At 46.9% G+C, this 14392-nt stretch overlaps 1 protein-coding gene and 1 pseudogene across 3 annotated transcripts in view; both read left to right on the forward strand.

Annotated features, from left to right (window-relative positions):
• Positions 1–14392, forward strand: part of LOC118218895 — a 108576-nt gene that overhangs the window by 91998 nt on the left and 2186 nt on the right. The window contains exons 7-15 of one of the 3 annotated variants that reach the window (XM_035401631.1): positions 120–386; positions 3912–4259; positions 4771–4892; positions 5407–5506; positions 7910–8047; positions 8697–8887; positions 9604–9755; positions 10145–10402; positions 12325–12511. In XM_035401631.1, the coding sequence (XP_035257522.1) occupies positions 120–386; positions 3912–4259; positions 4771–4892; positions 5407–5506; positions 7910–8047; positions 8697–8887; positions 9604–9755; positions 10145–10402; positions 12325–12511 (1763 nt within the window). The remainder of the gene's footprint in view (positions 1–119; positions 387–3911; positions 4260–4770; positions 4893–5406; positions 5507–7909; positions 8048–8696; positions 8888–9603; positions 9756–10144; positions 10403–12324; positions 12512–14392) is intronic. The other 2 variants (XM_035401626.1, XM_035401628.1) reach the window with 2 other exon arrangements.
• Positions 1–14392, forward strand: part of LOC118218912 — a 96996-nt pseudogene that overhangs the window by 58056 nt on the left and 24548 nt on the right.

The following is a 14392-nucleotide window of genomic DNA, read 5'->3' on the forward strand; positions in this document are numbered from 1 at the left end:
TAACAGTAGCTTGTCTATGGAAACTGGTGTCTTTGAAGGCTCCATCAGCAGTGCAGCTTGGCATAAATGACCTCCTGGGTTACAATGCCAGTTTCTCAAGCACACCCTGCTCTCCCCAGGCCACACCCACCGCTTTCCACTGAGGGCGGAGTCTCGGGGTGCCTCCACGCTATTGGTCTCCTGGCGAGGGAGCCACCATGTCCCCCCCGACCCCCTGCACAGAGTGGTGCTGTACCGGCCGGACCTGGACGGCCTGGCGGTCCTGTGCAACGAGACCACGCGCAGGGGGCACTACCGATTCGCTGGCCTGGACGGCTGCCGGAGCTACGTGGCGTGTGTGGAGATGGCGCTCGGCCCCGCGGCCCTGTGCCTCACCGCGCTCACCGGTAAGAGTGTGTCTGCCCCCCCCCCCTCCCCCACGGTCCTGCGCCTCACCACATTCACCAGTAAGAGTGTGTCTGCCCCGCCCCCCCCCCCCATCTATCTAATTTGCTGACTCCCTTCTTTTGGAGGTCTGATAAGTAGCACAATTCTGTGAGCTGCCCTATTGCCATATGAGCACCAGCAGGTACATTAGCATTGTGCAATTACTGTAGCCGAACATGCATAGGCTCATGGGTTAGCCTGTTTGTGTGAATGATCACATAAAGCTTGGCTGTGCTGGTGCGTGCTCAGAGTGCCGTGTTAAGTTCCCTGTGTGAATGCCCAGATCCTGACGTGCCCAGGAACTTCAGGGTGACCGCTTGGGACAGCAACAGTGTGACCGTGGGATGGGACTGCCCCCCGAGCGACCCCGCCTCGGGCCTCACCGCCTTCCTGCTCACGGTCTTCCACGTGGACGGCTCTGGCCACGTCCTGGAGGAGAGGAGCTTCAGACACACGCTGGGCAGCCCGGTGTTCACCGTGGGCAGCTTGCCTCCCTGTAGCAGGGTGCAGCTGGGGCTTCAGGTGGTGTGCCAGTCTACGGGCCTGTGGGCCAGTCTACGGGCCAGTCCCGCCTCAGCAGGATGGTCCTCAGCGATGGAAACTCTGGTATAGCTACAGAGCGCCTGTGTCTGGTACCCACACCATATGACCAAAAGTATCTGGACACCCCTTGTTCTGGGACTGTTCTTCATGGTTTGGGCTAGGCCCAGTGACAGCAAATCTTAATGCTACAGCATACAATCACATTCTGGATGATTCTATGCTTTCCCAACGGTTTGAGAATGGTGTGGATGAACTTGACTGGCCTGCACAGAAACCTGACTGCAAGTCCATCCAACACCTTTGGGATTAGAAAGCCAACTGTGAGCCAGACCTAATGGCCCAATCAGTGCAAATCCCTGCAGCAGTGCTCTGGTATCTTGAATAGGGCCTTCCCAGAAGAGTGGAAGTTGTTATAGCAACAAAGGGTGGGCCAACTCCATATTAACATCAATTATTTTGGATAAGATGTTGAATGTCAGGTGTCCACATACTTTTGGCCATGTATTGGTTGTGTGGTGTACAATACAGTTCAGGCCAAAAGTATTAGGCCATCTGTGGGTTTAAAAAATAATTTTTAGAAGAAACTTTAGGGAGGGAGAAATTCAGTTAATTTATTGACATTTATTGAATAACGAACCAAAGTACAGACATTTTTCAATTTCTACCTACGATAACACAAAAAGTTTTACTTAAAACAACTTTGAAAACAACTTTTCTCAAAATAACCTCCTTTGGCTTTAATTACAGTTAAAGAAATTATTGGAGGTCTGTCTAATCTTTCTGGAGGCAGAGGAGTAAAATTGTTAAATTGACTGAAATCTTATCGATGCGTTTTTTTTAAACCACAGGTAGCCTAATACCGTTTGGCTTGTAGTGTAAGTGAACTAAAGTAAAATCTCTATGTTGCTCCCGTGGAAAAGAAAGATAACACACAAGTCCATCATTCACAACAATTGCACAGCTTAACTGAACTGTGCGGGATCGGAGTGGTGGTTTGCAACATATTTTAAATACACACATTTTGATGATTCATCTCCTGATTCCAAATCAGCATAGGTTTGACTTACTCACAGACAGGCTTGCTTCCTTGCTTAGCAATATCTCCACACGGCAAGGCTGTCTCACATGCCTATAGAATATATACATTATATATCTACCTATAGAATGCTTAAATGTCCGGTCCAGAGACTGGGTAACCCGGCATGGGAAGCTGCAGATACCACAGCACATTCAGCACTTACTGAGTAAATAATGCCGGAGCGAACAGATTAAAGAAAAAGATGCCTATACACTACAATCCCGCAGTTAGTCTTAATACGCTTTAAAAACTGCAGTTAGATGTATGGTGCAGTCCTACATTGATGCATACTTTTATATAGCCCCAGTGTAGAGGCTAGTGGGAAAAAACCTATGGTTTTCCTGTCAACTTAATTAATGTACTTGTAGGTTTCTTGGATTTTTCACTAGATGTTGCTGTCAGTGCAGGATTACCAAGCTCCTGCCAAAGGAAATCACGTAATTTTGTTTTTAAGTGTGTCCCTGGCGCATGACCTGGCACATGATGGGATGTGCTGGATTAAGAGTGTGTGTGCCAATCTCTCCTCTAATTTTGAACAGTGAATCGACTTCATCACTTCCAACACATCTAACAGGGGAATGCTAATATTGTCTTGGATACTACTGTTTGAAAGCTTTGCCTGATGAAAGAGTTTTGTTTATTTTTTGTCCCCTAGCAAACTCTGAAATCATAAACCTACACCAGTCCTCCTTTGGCTCCCGCAACTATACGGTGAGCTGGTCCGTGCAGAACATCTCCTCCATCTCCAGCTTTAAGGTGTACCACCAGGGGGAGCTCCAGAGCTCCACGCTCCTCACCTGGCACACAGTGACAGGCCTGCTTCCCTGCCACCAGTACAGCTGCAGGGTGGAAGCCCTGTGTGGGGACAGCACGGTCATGAGCGTTCGCACCATTCAGACAAAAACAGGTGGGCCAATAGCGTTGGGGGGTGGGGCTGTCTGTATTGGGGAGGGGCCTGGCTGTGTGGGGGAGGGGTCTGGCTGTGTGGGGGAGAGGCCTGGCTGTTTTGCAGAGGGGATTGACTGTGGGGGAGGGGCCTGGATGTGTGGGGGAGGGGCTTGGCTGTGTGGAGGAGGGGACTAACTGTTTGGGGGAGAGGCCTTGCTGTTTTGGGGAGGGGTCGGGCTGAGTGGGGTAGAGGCCTGGCTGTGTGGCGGAGGGACCTGGCTGTGAGGGGGAGAGGTCTGTTAAAAAATGGGCTACAAACAGTCAACTTTATGAAAAGGATGATCATCTGAATCCAGTGATTTGACAGGTGATAATTATGGTCCAGCTGACTTCCTCTGCTTTGAGATGCAAATGACAAATAGTGGTGTGACAGATAGCCACACCACATCCGTAGGTTGAATGGGTGGAAAACCTACACTTGTGGGTGAATGCACTTCTGTGGTGGCCTTAATTATCTATTGATCAAACACTTGTTGACTCTTGTTGATGTCAAATTGTCAGTCTCACAGAAGAACAGAAGAATTGTCTATTTCAAACTAACTTTCAGGACTAATGCTTGTCTCAAATATTTTAGGAATTTGGCACAATGTATGTTTAAATAAATAATGTAAAATGTTTATTGCTCATGAACTGTTCTAGATGAAAACTGAACGTTTTGTTGAACGTGCATTTTTTCTCCATTTCTCCAAATTTTGTTGTTGGTAAACTGCAGGTTGGAAAAATATTTTGGTCTTTCCACGTGCCCTTTGTCTTCGGTGAGGCACCGTCAAATTCCACCCCACACCGTTCTGCGCCCTTTAGCAACCAACTCCAAGCTTGCGTTAGGCCAGGATAAGCCCAAAGTCATTTAGGAAGGAGCTCTGGGGAAGTGTTGGGGAGGCCCTGATGAATGTTTGCTGGTTTGCTCTGCCCACAGGCCCTGGTGAAGTGTTGGATCTCCGATTTAGACAGAAGGACTCGATAGCCCTGTGGAGCGGCAGGTCTGGGGTGGGCGTGGCCTTCTTGTACCGCCTCTCTGAGAGGGGCGGCCCGAGCGTCCGGAAGGGGAGGCTGGCAGGCCCCCCCCTGCCTCTGCCGGGCCTGAGGCCTGGCTCCCCGTATGACCTGGAGGTGGTGCCAGAGTGCGAGGGTGGCGAGCGTGGAGCTCCAGCTGTGCTCTACTTCATCCCAGAGGAAGTCCCTGGCAGTGCCCCCAACGATGCCCCTGGAGACATCCTGCTACCCAGAGTTGTTGACTCTGCAGACCAAACAACAGATCGCCTCGGTCAGTGATAAAGCAGGCTGGTACTGACTCGGTCAGTGTTAAAGCAGGCTGGTACTGACTCAGTCAGTGTTAAAGCAGGCTGGTACTGACTCGGTCAGAGTTTAAGCAGGCTGGTTCTGACTCGGTCAGTGTTAAAGCATGCTGGTACTGACTCGGTCAGTGTTAAAGCAGGCTGGTACTGACAGACCTCCTCAGTCAGTGTTAAAGCAGGCTGGTACTGACTCGGTCAGTGTTAAAGCAGGCTGGTACTGACTCGGTCAGTGTTAAAGCAGGCTGGTTCTGACAGACTGCCTCTTTGTTTTGAAGTTGGCCTGAATTATCTTATTAAAGGCTTGCGTATGTGGTTGCATACACAGGTGCAAAAATTTGACATTTATTCATAACCACGGACTCTGGTCAGGCCCACGGTAGGTCTGTGTCCTGAAGGCTGGTAACATGGGCTGGTTGCAGAAAGCTTTCATTCAGACACATTTTTACATCAGTGTTTGTGCCCCTAACCCCCCAACTGTAGGACTGCAGGTTCACCCCCCCAGCCATGAAATGTTCCTTGTTGTGCCATGGACAATGCCGCCGTCGCTGGAGGATCCGAGGGCAGAAGCTCGAGTCCTGCTGGAGGGCATTATTAAAAGCAAGGTGGGTCCTGTTCCCGGGTCCTAGCAGTCATTGCCGCTTATCACACCGTTCTGTTTATAGCGTTTTGTAGTACATGTTTTCATAGCATTATTTTAGTTGAACTTTTATCACCTTCAACAAAATTGAAAACAATCACTTTTGATAATCACTGCTGGTGTTTTTACAAATCTCAGATTAAGATTTGATCAGGCTAAAGTTTGCCTAAAATCCTGAAATGGGCGGGCCCTTGTGCACCCCTGCTGTGGTTTGTACGAGCGAGACTATCCTCCTCTTACGTCTTCACTTGGGACAGGCCTCTGTTAGTCACCTGGGCACCTGCAGTCAGCCTGTGCCAACTGTGCACGATGGACCAGCTTTACAATTTTCTTTTTGGTTTCCATTTCCTTTTTACCAGCTGCAGAACTTACTGAGTAAGTTCTGGCCAAAAGCGGAGGTGCAGCTGATCTCGTTTGAAGACAGCGAGAGGAAAACAAAAACCAAGATCACTTTTGAAAGCTTTGATGTTTCCAACCAGGATGGGGTAGTGATCCTCCGCCCTGAGGAGCAGCTGCAGCATATTATCTCTCTCGGCCACGCCCACATCACCGTCACAGACGACAGCATCTACTGGGACGGTAGGTGCGAGACATGCTGGGGGATTTGTGTGTGATGGGTAGCTGACGGATGGAATATTGGCTGTTCTGTTCCCAGTGAAATAAAACCCTTGAGATTGTGTGTGTGTGTGTGTGTGTGTGTGTGTGTGTGCACGTGTGTTCGTGCATGCATGCTTGTGCGCATTCATGCATACATGCATTTGTGTGTGTGTTTGTGCATGTGTGTGTGTAAGTGTTGGTGGCAGTGCAGTATAACATTTTGCTCCAAGGCTGTTGGTTCAAGGTTGTAGAGTGTCTGTGAAATGCCTGAAATGTAAATGAGAGACAGATGGACAGATAGACAGATAGCTCATGCGATGCAACATTGTTTTAGGGTGGGCACGGTGGCATAATGGTTAGCACTGCCGCCTCACAGCAGGAAGGTCGTGGGTTCGAATCTTGGGTTGGGGTCTTTCTGTGCGGAGTTTGCATGTTCTCCCCGTGTTCGCGTGGGTTTACTCCGGGTACTCCGGTTTCCTCCCACACTCAAAGACATGCATGTTAGGTGCGCTCCTGCAGGTGCCCTTGACCAAGGCCTCAGAACTGGAGTTGGTCCCCAGGCACAGCACAGAGAGGCAGCTGCCCACTGATCCTAGGTAACTAAGGATGGCTCAAATGCAGAGGACAAATTACCCCATGGGGCTCAATAAAGTATATCATCTTCTTCTATATAATGGTGAGGAACTCCTAAACACTGCTGCCATATAACAATCCAGTCATGCTGAGGAGGCTCAGCTGGTTTCTCCTGAGGAGGGAGTCATTGCCACATTGAGGGGGATGCAGGGTATCCCAGGCTCAATAAAAACTGTGGGAGATGAGGTCTTATCTCACCTCATGACAGTGAGTCTGATGTCCAGAGGCTATAGCAACGCCCAGCATTCACATACTGTGTTCTCTGTGTGACTGAGTGGAGCAGCAGTAGGGGTGGATGGTATGACGATATTAGATTGTGAACGATTAAAATGTCTCCACAATCTGCCTTTCCAGAGAGATCGGGTGTGAGGTGGTGGCACCTCACACGCATTGGCTCTGAGTTAATTGTCCCTGATGAGGGTCAGGTGTGGGAGTTCTATATCTAGCCCCTGGTTTCTGGGGTTCAGCGCACACTCATTGTTTGTCATGCTCTTGGCGTGTAGGGGTGTAAGAATCTGCAGAAGTTATTGCATTGATCCTATCTGCAAGATTTGATCACCATTTAGTTTCTTCTCTGAGCTGATTATCTCAGCGCTGTGGAGGACATTTTGCCCTCGTCTCTTTAGTTTTCCTTTCGTTTTCTACCCGCTGGGCTGCGAGTGTCATTTTTCTTTTGTAAGTTACTCCACTCTGTTTTTCTAGTGGGGTTTGACTTTCTGGGTAGCTGCGCTGCGGCGGTGTTTCGTTTCATTTAGTTTTCTGAGTCCACTGACAGAAGTTTCAGTGAGTGAAGGGAGTGATTATTTAGCTCTTTATTATTTGGTATTTCCCCTGTCCCTTTCTATCGCTCGGCGGTTTTGTGGTTACCCCTCGGGGTTAACTTTTAGATCCCCTCGGTCCGCAATTGCGTCCCACCTTCCCCAACCGTGCCATCGGGAGTATCGGGCTCCACTGAAACTGCACATTCTATCAGTTGCTCTGACAACGCTCATACACAGCATCCAACGTTGTTTTCTCAGCCAAACCTAAAATCACACTCTTCACTAGTCCCTGTTGCGCCTCCCCTAACAGACACACCAATAAACCAATAATAACAAACGGTAGCGCCTTGGATTTATTTTCCTCCCCCTTTTTTATCTGACAACATAGTGGCATGGCTGACATCATGGAGGGGTTGGTCCCTAAAATTTTTTTTTGACGTCTGTGATATGGAACTGGTTTGGGTTTTCCAAAACCGACACGGCGCGAAACACCGTTATTTGCAAAGTTTTCAAAGAAAATGTTTGCACATCGGATAGCATCACGACGAACCCTTTTAATCACCTCAGGAGAAAGCACCCCAAAGAGCACGCGGAAAGCCAAACAATCAGGGGGTCTCACGTGAGTGCCTCAGGCACAGCCACGCAGCTAGAGGCTAGCGGTAGCGGTACAAAGCCAAAACAAACAAGTGCAGAAATGCACTTGATTAAAATCTGGTACTTTGGCCCAAATGGTCTCTGTTATTCTTTTTCTTTTAGGTTTTGTTTCCTTGAAGGGCAATATTTTCTTAAATAGGGATATTAGTTTGATTGCACTGTTCATTAACTTGCAAAATAGTCTTTAAAAAAAATGATCTGATATTTTTGCCATATCGCCCACCCCTAAGCAGCAGTGTACTTGTGTTCTCTGTGTGACTGCGTGGAGCAGCAGCATACTGTGTACTTGTGTACTTGTGTTCTCTGTGTGACTGACAGTATACTGTGTAACCCACAGACGCAGATGAGTGCGACTCCCCCGCCCTGAATAAGTGCAGCTCCAACTCCGTCTGCATCAACACCCTGGACTCATTCACCTGCGTGTGTGAGCCGGGGTACTACAGCCTGAGCCCCATCCTCAGCCCTGCCTGCCACGGTATACACGCACACACACACAAACTCTCACACTCACACACATATATACACACTCACACACACACACACACGCGCGCACACACACACACAATCACTCACACATACACACTCACACACACACACACAATCACTCACACATACACGCTCACACACACACACACAATCACTCACACATACACACTCACACACAGACACACACGCAAACAAACTCTCACACACACACACTCACACACTCATACACACACACCATTTTACTCTCATACAGAGTATAATGGTGTGTGTCAGAGACTACAATGCTGCTCTTACACACACACACATACTCACACTCACACACACACACACACACACACACCATTGTACTCTCACACAGAGTATAATGGTGTGTGAGAGACTATAATGCTGCTCTTACACACAAACACACACACACACACATGCACACACATGCGCACACACACACACGCCTGCTGCTCTTACACACATGCACACACCCTATGTGATTTGCTGCAGTTTGCTGTGTCTGTTTCTGTATTACTTGTAAAATGGCAGCATTGGCAAAGCCTAGCATTTCATGCACTTTTGTAAGTAATGAACCAAAGGCTAATCAAAACTATGTCTACATAATGCGACTAAAGAACATCGTGTCTTAAAAGAGAAGGGGATGTTCACGCTATGCCTGAAGGACCATGTATCTGGGGGCATCTCCAAGCCTTTCCTCATCCACTACTTCGGCGGGAATGTGACTGTTGTCCTCAATGATGGTCGCTGCTCCATCAACGAGACGGACATGTTTTATTATTACAGGATAACTGGCGCCCCCTCCCAGTGTGGAGGCCAAACGCTTGTGAGTACCGGCACCAGATCCAGGTCATGTACACAGCTGGTGCATTCTGGGAATGCACATCATCACAAAACTGATTCACTAAACCTGGCATAGCAAGCTGCAAATGCTACTGCTTCTTCCTCCCTTCAGACAATAACACCCTTTACTCTAGCAGACCTCTCCATTCAGCACCCCTCACTACCTCTACCTGTCCCATCACTCCATTCAGCACCCCTCACTAACTCTACCTGTCCCATCTCTCCATTCAGCCCCCCTCACTACCTCTACCTGTCCCATCTCTCCATTCAGCCCCCCTCACTACCTCTACCTGTCCCATCTCTCATTCAGCACCCCTCACTACCTCTACCTGTCCCATCTCTCCATTCAGCACCCCTCACTACCTCTACCTGTCCCATCACTCCATTCTGCACCCCTCACTACCTCTACCTGTTTCATCTCTCTATTTAGCACCCCTCACTACCTTTGCCTGTCCCAAGGTCCTCACTAAGTACCTTTCCTGCTTAGCAGTGTGTAATACATCACACTGAGTATTATGAGTGTGTAATGCCTTGTGTGTAACACATCACACTGGGTATTATGAGCGTGTAATGCCTTGTGTGTAACACATCACACTGGGTATTATGAGCGTGTAATGCCTTGTGTGTGTGTAACACATCACACTGGGTATTATGAGTGTGTAATGCCTTGGGTGTGTAACACGCTTTCTGCTCATTTAGATTAACAGGACGCATGTGGAGTTGAGGAACGCGCTGACTGTGACGCTCAGCAGCGGGAGATCCATCACACGGAGGGACCTGAAGGTGCTGTGGACCTGTGCCTACCCGCTGCTCCAGACCAGCACAGCCCGCATGAAGCCTGGCCTGGACTGGTGAGAAACACACCCCTCTCTCATTCAGCCATCCAATCAGCATCCACGGCAGTAGCATGAAGGACATTAAGTCTCAAACTAGCATTTTCAGTAGTTATGCATGTACAGCTGTTACAGAGCCTGGGCTCAATGAAAATACCTTAGTCTTTGTTAGCACTAAGGCTAATCTAATGGCATGTGCGGTTCTTTATTGGTGTGTCATAATCCAGCCTGTTTGTTTGTCTGTTATTCCATCACACATTGTTGGTCATACATTTCATGTGCTGGTACTGTGGTTTATTTTTTAGCACATTGCTATTTAAAAAAACAAATGGTGCTTTTCTAGGAAATCTAGTGGATGTGGACACGGATGATGTGTTTGCTGTGTGTTCTGCTCTGCTCCTCTGCAGGGTTACCTCTCACAGTGTGGTGCAGGTGAATTCGTCCCGCCTCCTGGAGATCAGCATGGCCTTGTACAGTGACTCATCTTACGCATACAACTACACTGGCCCTGTGGAGCTCCCTTCTGCAGAGCAGCTGTACATCCAGGTGACCCTGCACTGTGAGAACAGCCTGGCCTACAACATGAGCCTACAGCTGGAGTCCTGCTGGGCCACACAGACCGCAGACCCACAAGAGGAGAAGAAGGCTTTTTTCCTGAAGGGGGGGTGAGTTCTCTCATATTGAGGGTGGAGGACGGGGGGGGGGGTGTGTGGGGGTGGGGTTGAGTTCTGTGTTCCTGAGGGGGGTGGGGATTATTTATCTGTTCCTCAGGGTGGTGAGTTCTCTGCTCCTGAGGGGGTGAGTTCTCTGTTCCTCAGGGTGGTGAGTTCTCTGCTTCTGAGGGGGTGAGTCCTCTGTTCCTCAGGGTGGTGAATTCTCTGCTCCTGATGGGTGGGGGGGTTAGTCCTCTGTTCCTGAGGGTGGGGGGGGGGGGGGGGTTAGTCCTTCGTTCCCAAGGGTAGAGGGTGAGTTCTCTGCTCCTGAAGGGGGGGGGGGGGGGGGGTGAGGGGGTGAGTTCTGTCTTTTTCTTTACGTTTTGTCTGTGATTCGATTGTTGGCTTGATGCTGCCTCATTGTAATCATAATTCATTAATTTCCAGTGCCGCAAGCTCTGCTGACATGTACATGTGTAGTATTTGTCTCATTAACATGTACTTTTAAAACAGTGTATGAATAAGTTTTTATTGTACATGTGTGATAACAGTAGATGCCTTTATGAAAAGGCTTTATTTTGAAGGCCCAAGAGTGCATCAGTGGTAGGTTGCATTTGATGCCCAGGCTGCCAGTTGAATAGCCCTATTACAGATAACATTAGGATTGCACTCTTTATACCAAAAACATGAACCTGGGTAATTTAATGGATTAAAAAAAAATATATACATTTATCTGTCATTTTTATTCTTCATATTATATTTTGGTAGCAATTTCTGGTTTTCTCATTCTCTTTCTGTGTTTGGGAAATTTTGCCTTTTAATAACCTTTTCGCAGTGGTAGATGGCTTATTAGGGTGACGGTAGATGGCTTATTATCCGACTTGCTCATTGGGAGCAATTAGGGGTTAGGTGACTGGCTTAGGGACACTTCGACACATCCAGGGCGGGGGAACGAACCGGCAACCCTCCGATTGCCAGACAAACGCTCTTACCTCCTGAGCTATGTCGCCCCATAAAAAAACATTAAACGATCAAAGTGTTAAACAATCCTGTCCTGTTTGACCTAGAGGCTATTTGGGTCTGCACAATATTCCATATTGAAGGTTTGGTATACAACATGTTGTGCATATGGTCTTGAATAACTTATAAAAATGTATAAACTTGCAGTGTGTGGGAAAAAAGCCATGGCATGGTATGAACCTGCCAAATGGTGTGACTTTCTGTGATGAAACACAGAATTTACATTGGCACCTATATCGTGATTCTAGCCCTAAACCAGAGTTGGCCCAATACAAATATATGGTCATGCTAGAATGCTCCAAATATGAAATGATAAAAGATACACTTCAGAGCAAAATGTGGTATGCATAATCCTACACAACGTATTAAACTGAAGGTCGTATGGGAAACACTAATTACATTAGTAGTATTGCTCTTATTATTGCATTATAATACCACCCAGACATTAGGCCTATATTCATGAAACATGAATCTATGATCTGAGACACAATATACAGAAGATTACGTAAATTGATCTCATAGGTGCACTATAACTGATAAAATCCTCAAAATGAAATTCTGCTTCACAAACAATAGTGTTTTAACCCCAGACTCTGAAGGTGGTGCCAGAGTGCTAATGAACATGATAGCCTCACGTTTTGGCTGGTATTCACACATTGGGCCATATTCTAAATAGTTTGTTGTCATATGTAGAAAGACTGCTAGCTTTAATTAGGCTACTGGCTCTTGGCCCCTGTTAATTGTTCTTTGAAGCTATATTGTTATTAGAGTATGTGCGTTGTGCTCCTAATAAATTTCAATGAGTGTGATAGGGGATTTTGTTCAAAAAGGGGTGGAGGTAAATGACAGTAATACAGGATGCTTGGATATGTGTGAAAGGCTTTAATTAGGCACACAGCCCATTATCCTTTCAGCTGCCCAAACGACAGAACCTTCCGCTGGTACCTCCGGAGCAGTTCCCCTCAAAGGAAGAGGTTCTCCGTTCAGATGTTCACCATGTCTGACCACTCCCACATCTACCTTCACTGCCTGAGCAGAATATGCAGCCAAGATGAGAACTGCACAACGGTAACTCCCCACCACTGCAAACTGTACACAATGGTAACTCTCCACCACTGCAATCTGTACACAATGGTAACTCTCCACCACTGCAATCTGTACACAATGGTAACTCCCCACCACTGCAATCTGTACACAATGGTAACTCCCCACCACTGCAAACTGCACACAATGGTAACTCCCCACCACTGCGATCTGTACACACCTGGGCAAAACAAATGGGCCAAGCCCAAAATGGCAAAATAGTAAGCTTTTAAAGGTCTTAACAACAAATCATTGGTCAGGAAATTAGCAAGAATTAAACAAATAGATAAAGTAACTTTGTGTGAGAGAGCTTTTCCCTTTGATTTCTTTGAATGTTTAAGCCAGTGGGTAAACTTGTGGACAGCTTTTTACAGAAAGAAGAGTCAATGTTGTTCCATTCAATGTTGAGGGCTTCAAACAGTTGATGAGTAGTGGAAAACTGTTTCCCGGTTAGTTTGTGTTTTAATGTGAGACCAAATATTCTCTATAGGGTTCAAATCTGGACTCTGACCAGGCCAAAACATGAGCCTGATGGACTTGTTCTCAAGCCACTTTTTGGTGGTCTTTGCAGTGTGGGCAGGAGCATTGTCTTATTGAAAAATAACATCTGATCATTCCTCTTTAGAAAACAACTTTTCAATTGTGGGAAGCAAGCCTTTCTGCAATATTCTCCTGTATTCCAAAGCGTTAATTGACTTTTCACAGTGACGCAGCTCACCAGTACCAGCAGCTGAAAAGGCTCCAGACACCATGACACCTCTTCCTCCATGCTTAACTGTGGTAGAGATGCATTCACTATTGTATTTCTCACCAGATCTTCGAAGACACCTCTCTGGAGCATCACCATGCAACTCAAAACATGATTCATCACTCCACACAACTCTGCTGAACCATTCTGAATCAAACTTTCCATATTCTGCCAAAAACTTAATTCTGTCTTTGTTTTTCTGAGACAGCAATGACTTTTTAACACATCTTCTATACACACAACCTGCATTAGATAACCTTCTGGTTATTGTTCTTCTCGAAAGAGTCTTGTTTTCTGAGGTCTTGAATTCTGATGACAGTTTTTGTAGGCTTTTTTTCCTGTCTTTGAGAACTGTAAATTTCAGCAGGTGGTCATCCCTGCATGATGAGGCTTTGGGCCTTCCAGATCCTTTCTTTCTGGCAACATTGCCTGTTGTTTCAAAGTGTTGACCTATTCTCTTAATAGCTGATAGAGAAATAGGGATTTCCTCTGCCTTTAGGGCCTTGTAAATTTCAGAATAGCTACAGTTGCCCTGACGAAGTCCAGCTATGCGGGTTCTGACAGCAACCCCTGCATGATATTTTGCTTTTTTTGGAGCAGATGTTCTCGCCCCTTTACTGTGGGACTCACAACACTGCATACTGTAGATCTCTCCCTGCACTATCAATCCTGGTTCCATTTATGAGCTTGTTATCAGGCCCTTGATGGGCTGCATCAGGTGTGGCAGAAAACCAAATAATGACTAATCTTTTAAGAGGAAAAAAAAAACATCCCAGAAGATATTTTTGGAGACTTTTGTACACCCAGACATGTGTTAGTTTGAATTTTACATCAAACATTTGAATCATTATCATGATTTTACTTTTGCGTACAAGAAGACTATATAAGTTAATATACAGTTAATAAACAGTTCACTGCAGCAAAAGTAAACAAGCAAATGGTGGCACAGGAGGTCTCAGGAGTGCATTTGTTTAATTCTTGCTAATTTTCTGACCAATGTTTTGTTGTTAAGACCATTAGAAGCTTAATATGTTGCCATTTTGGGCTTGGCCCATTTTTTTCCCCCGGAGTGTACACAATGGTAACTCCCTGCTGCCACAAACTGCACCATGGTAAATTCCAGCCCGGGAAGCCATGCTGGGCTTTGAGTA

The sequence above is a fragment of the Anguilla anguilla genome, chromosome 19 (assembly GCF_013347855.1).
Source record: "Anguilla anguilla isolate fAngAng1 chromosome 19, fAngAng1.pri, whole genome shotgun sequence".
NCBI lineage: Eukaryota > Metazoa > Chordata > Actinopteri > Anguilliformes > Anguillidae > Anguilla > Anguilla anguilla.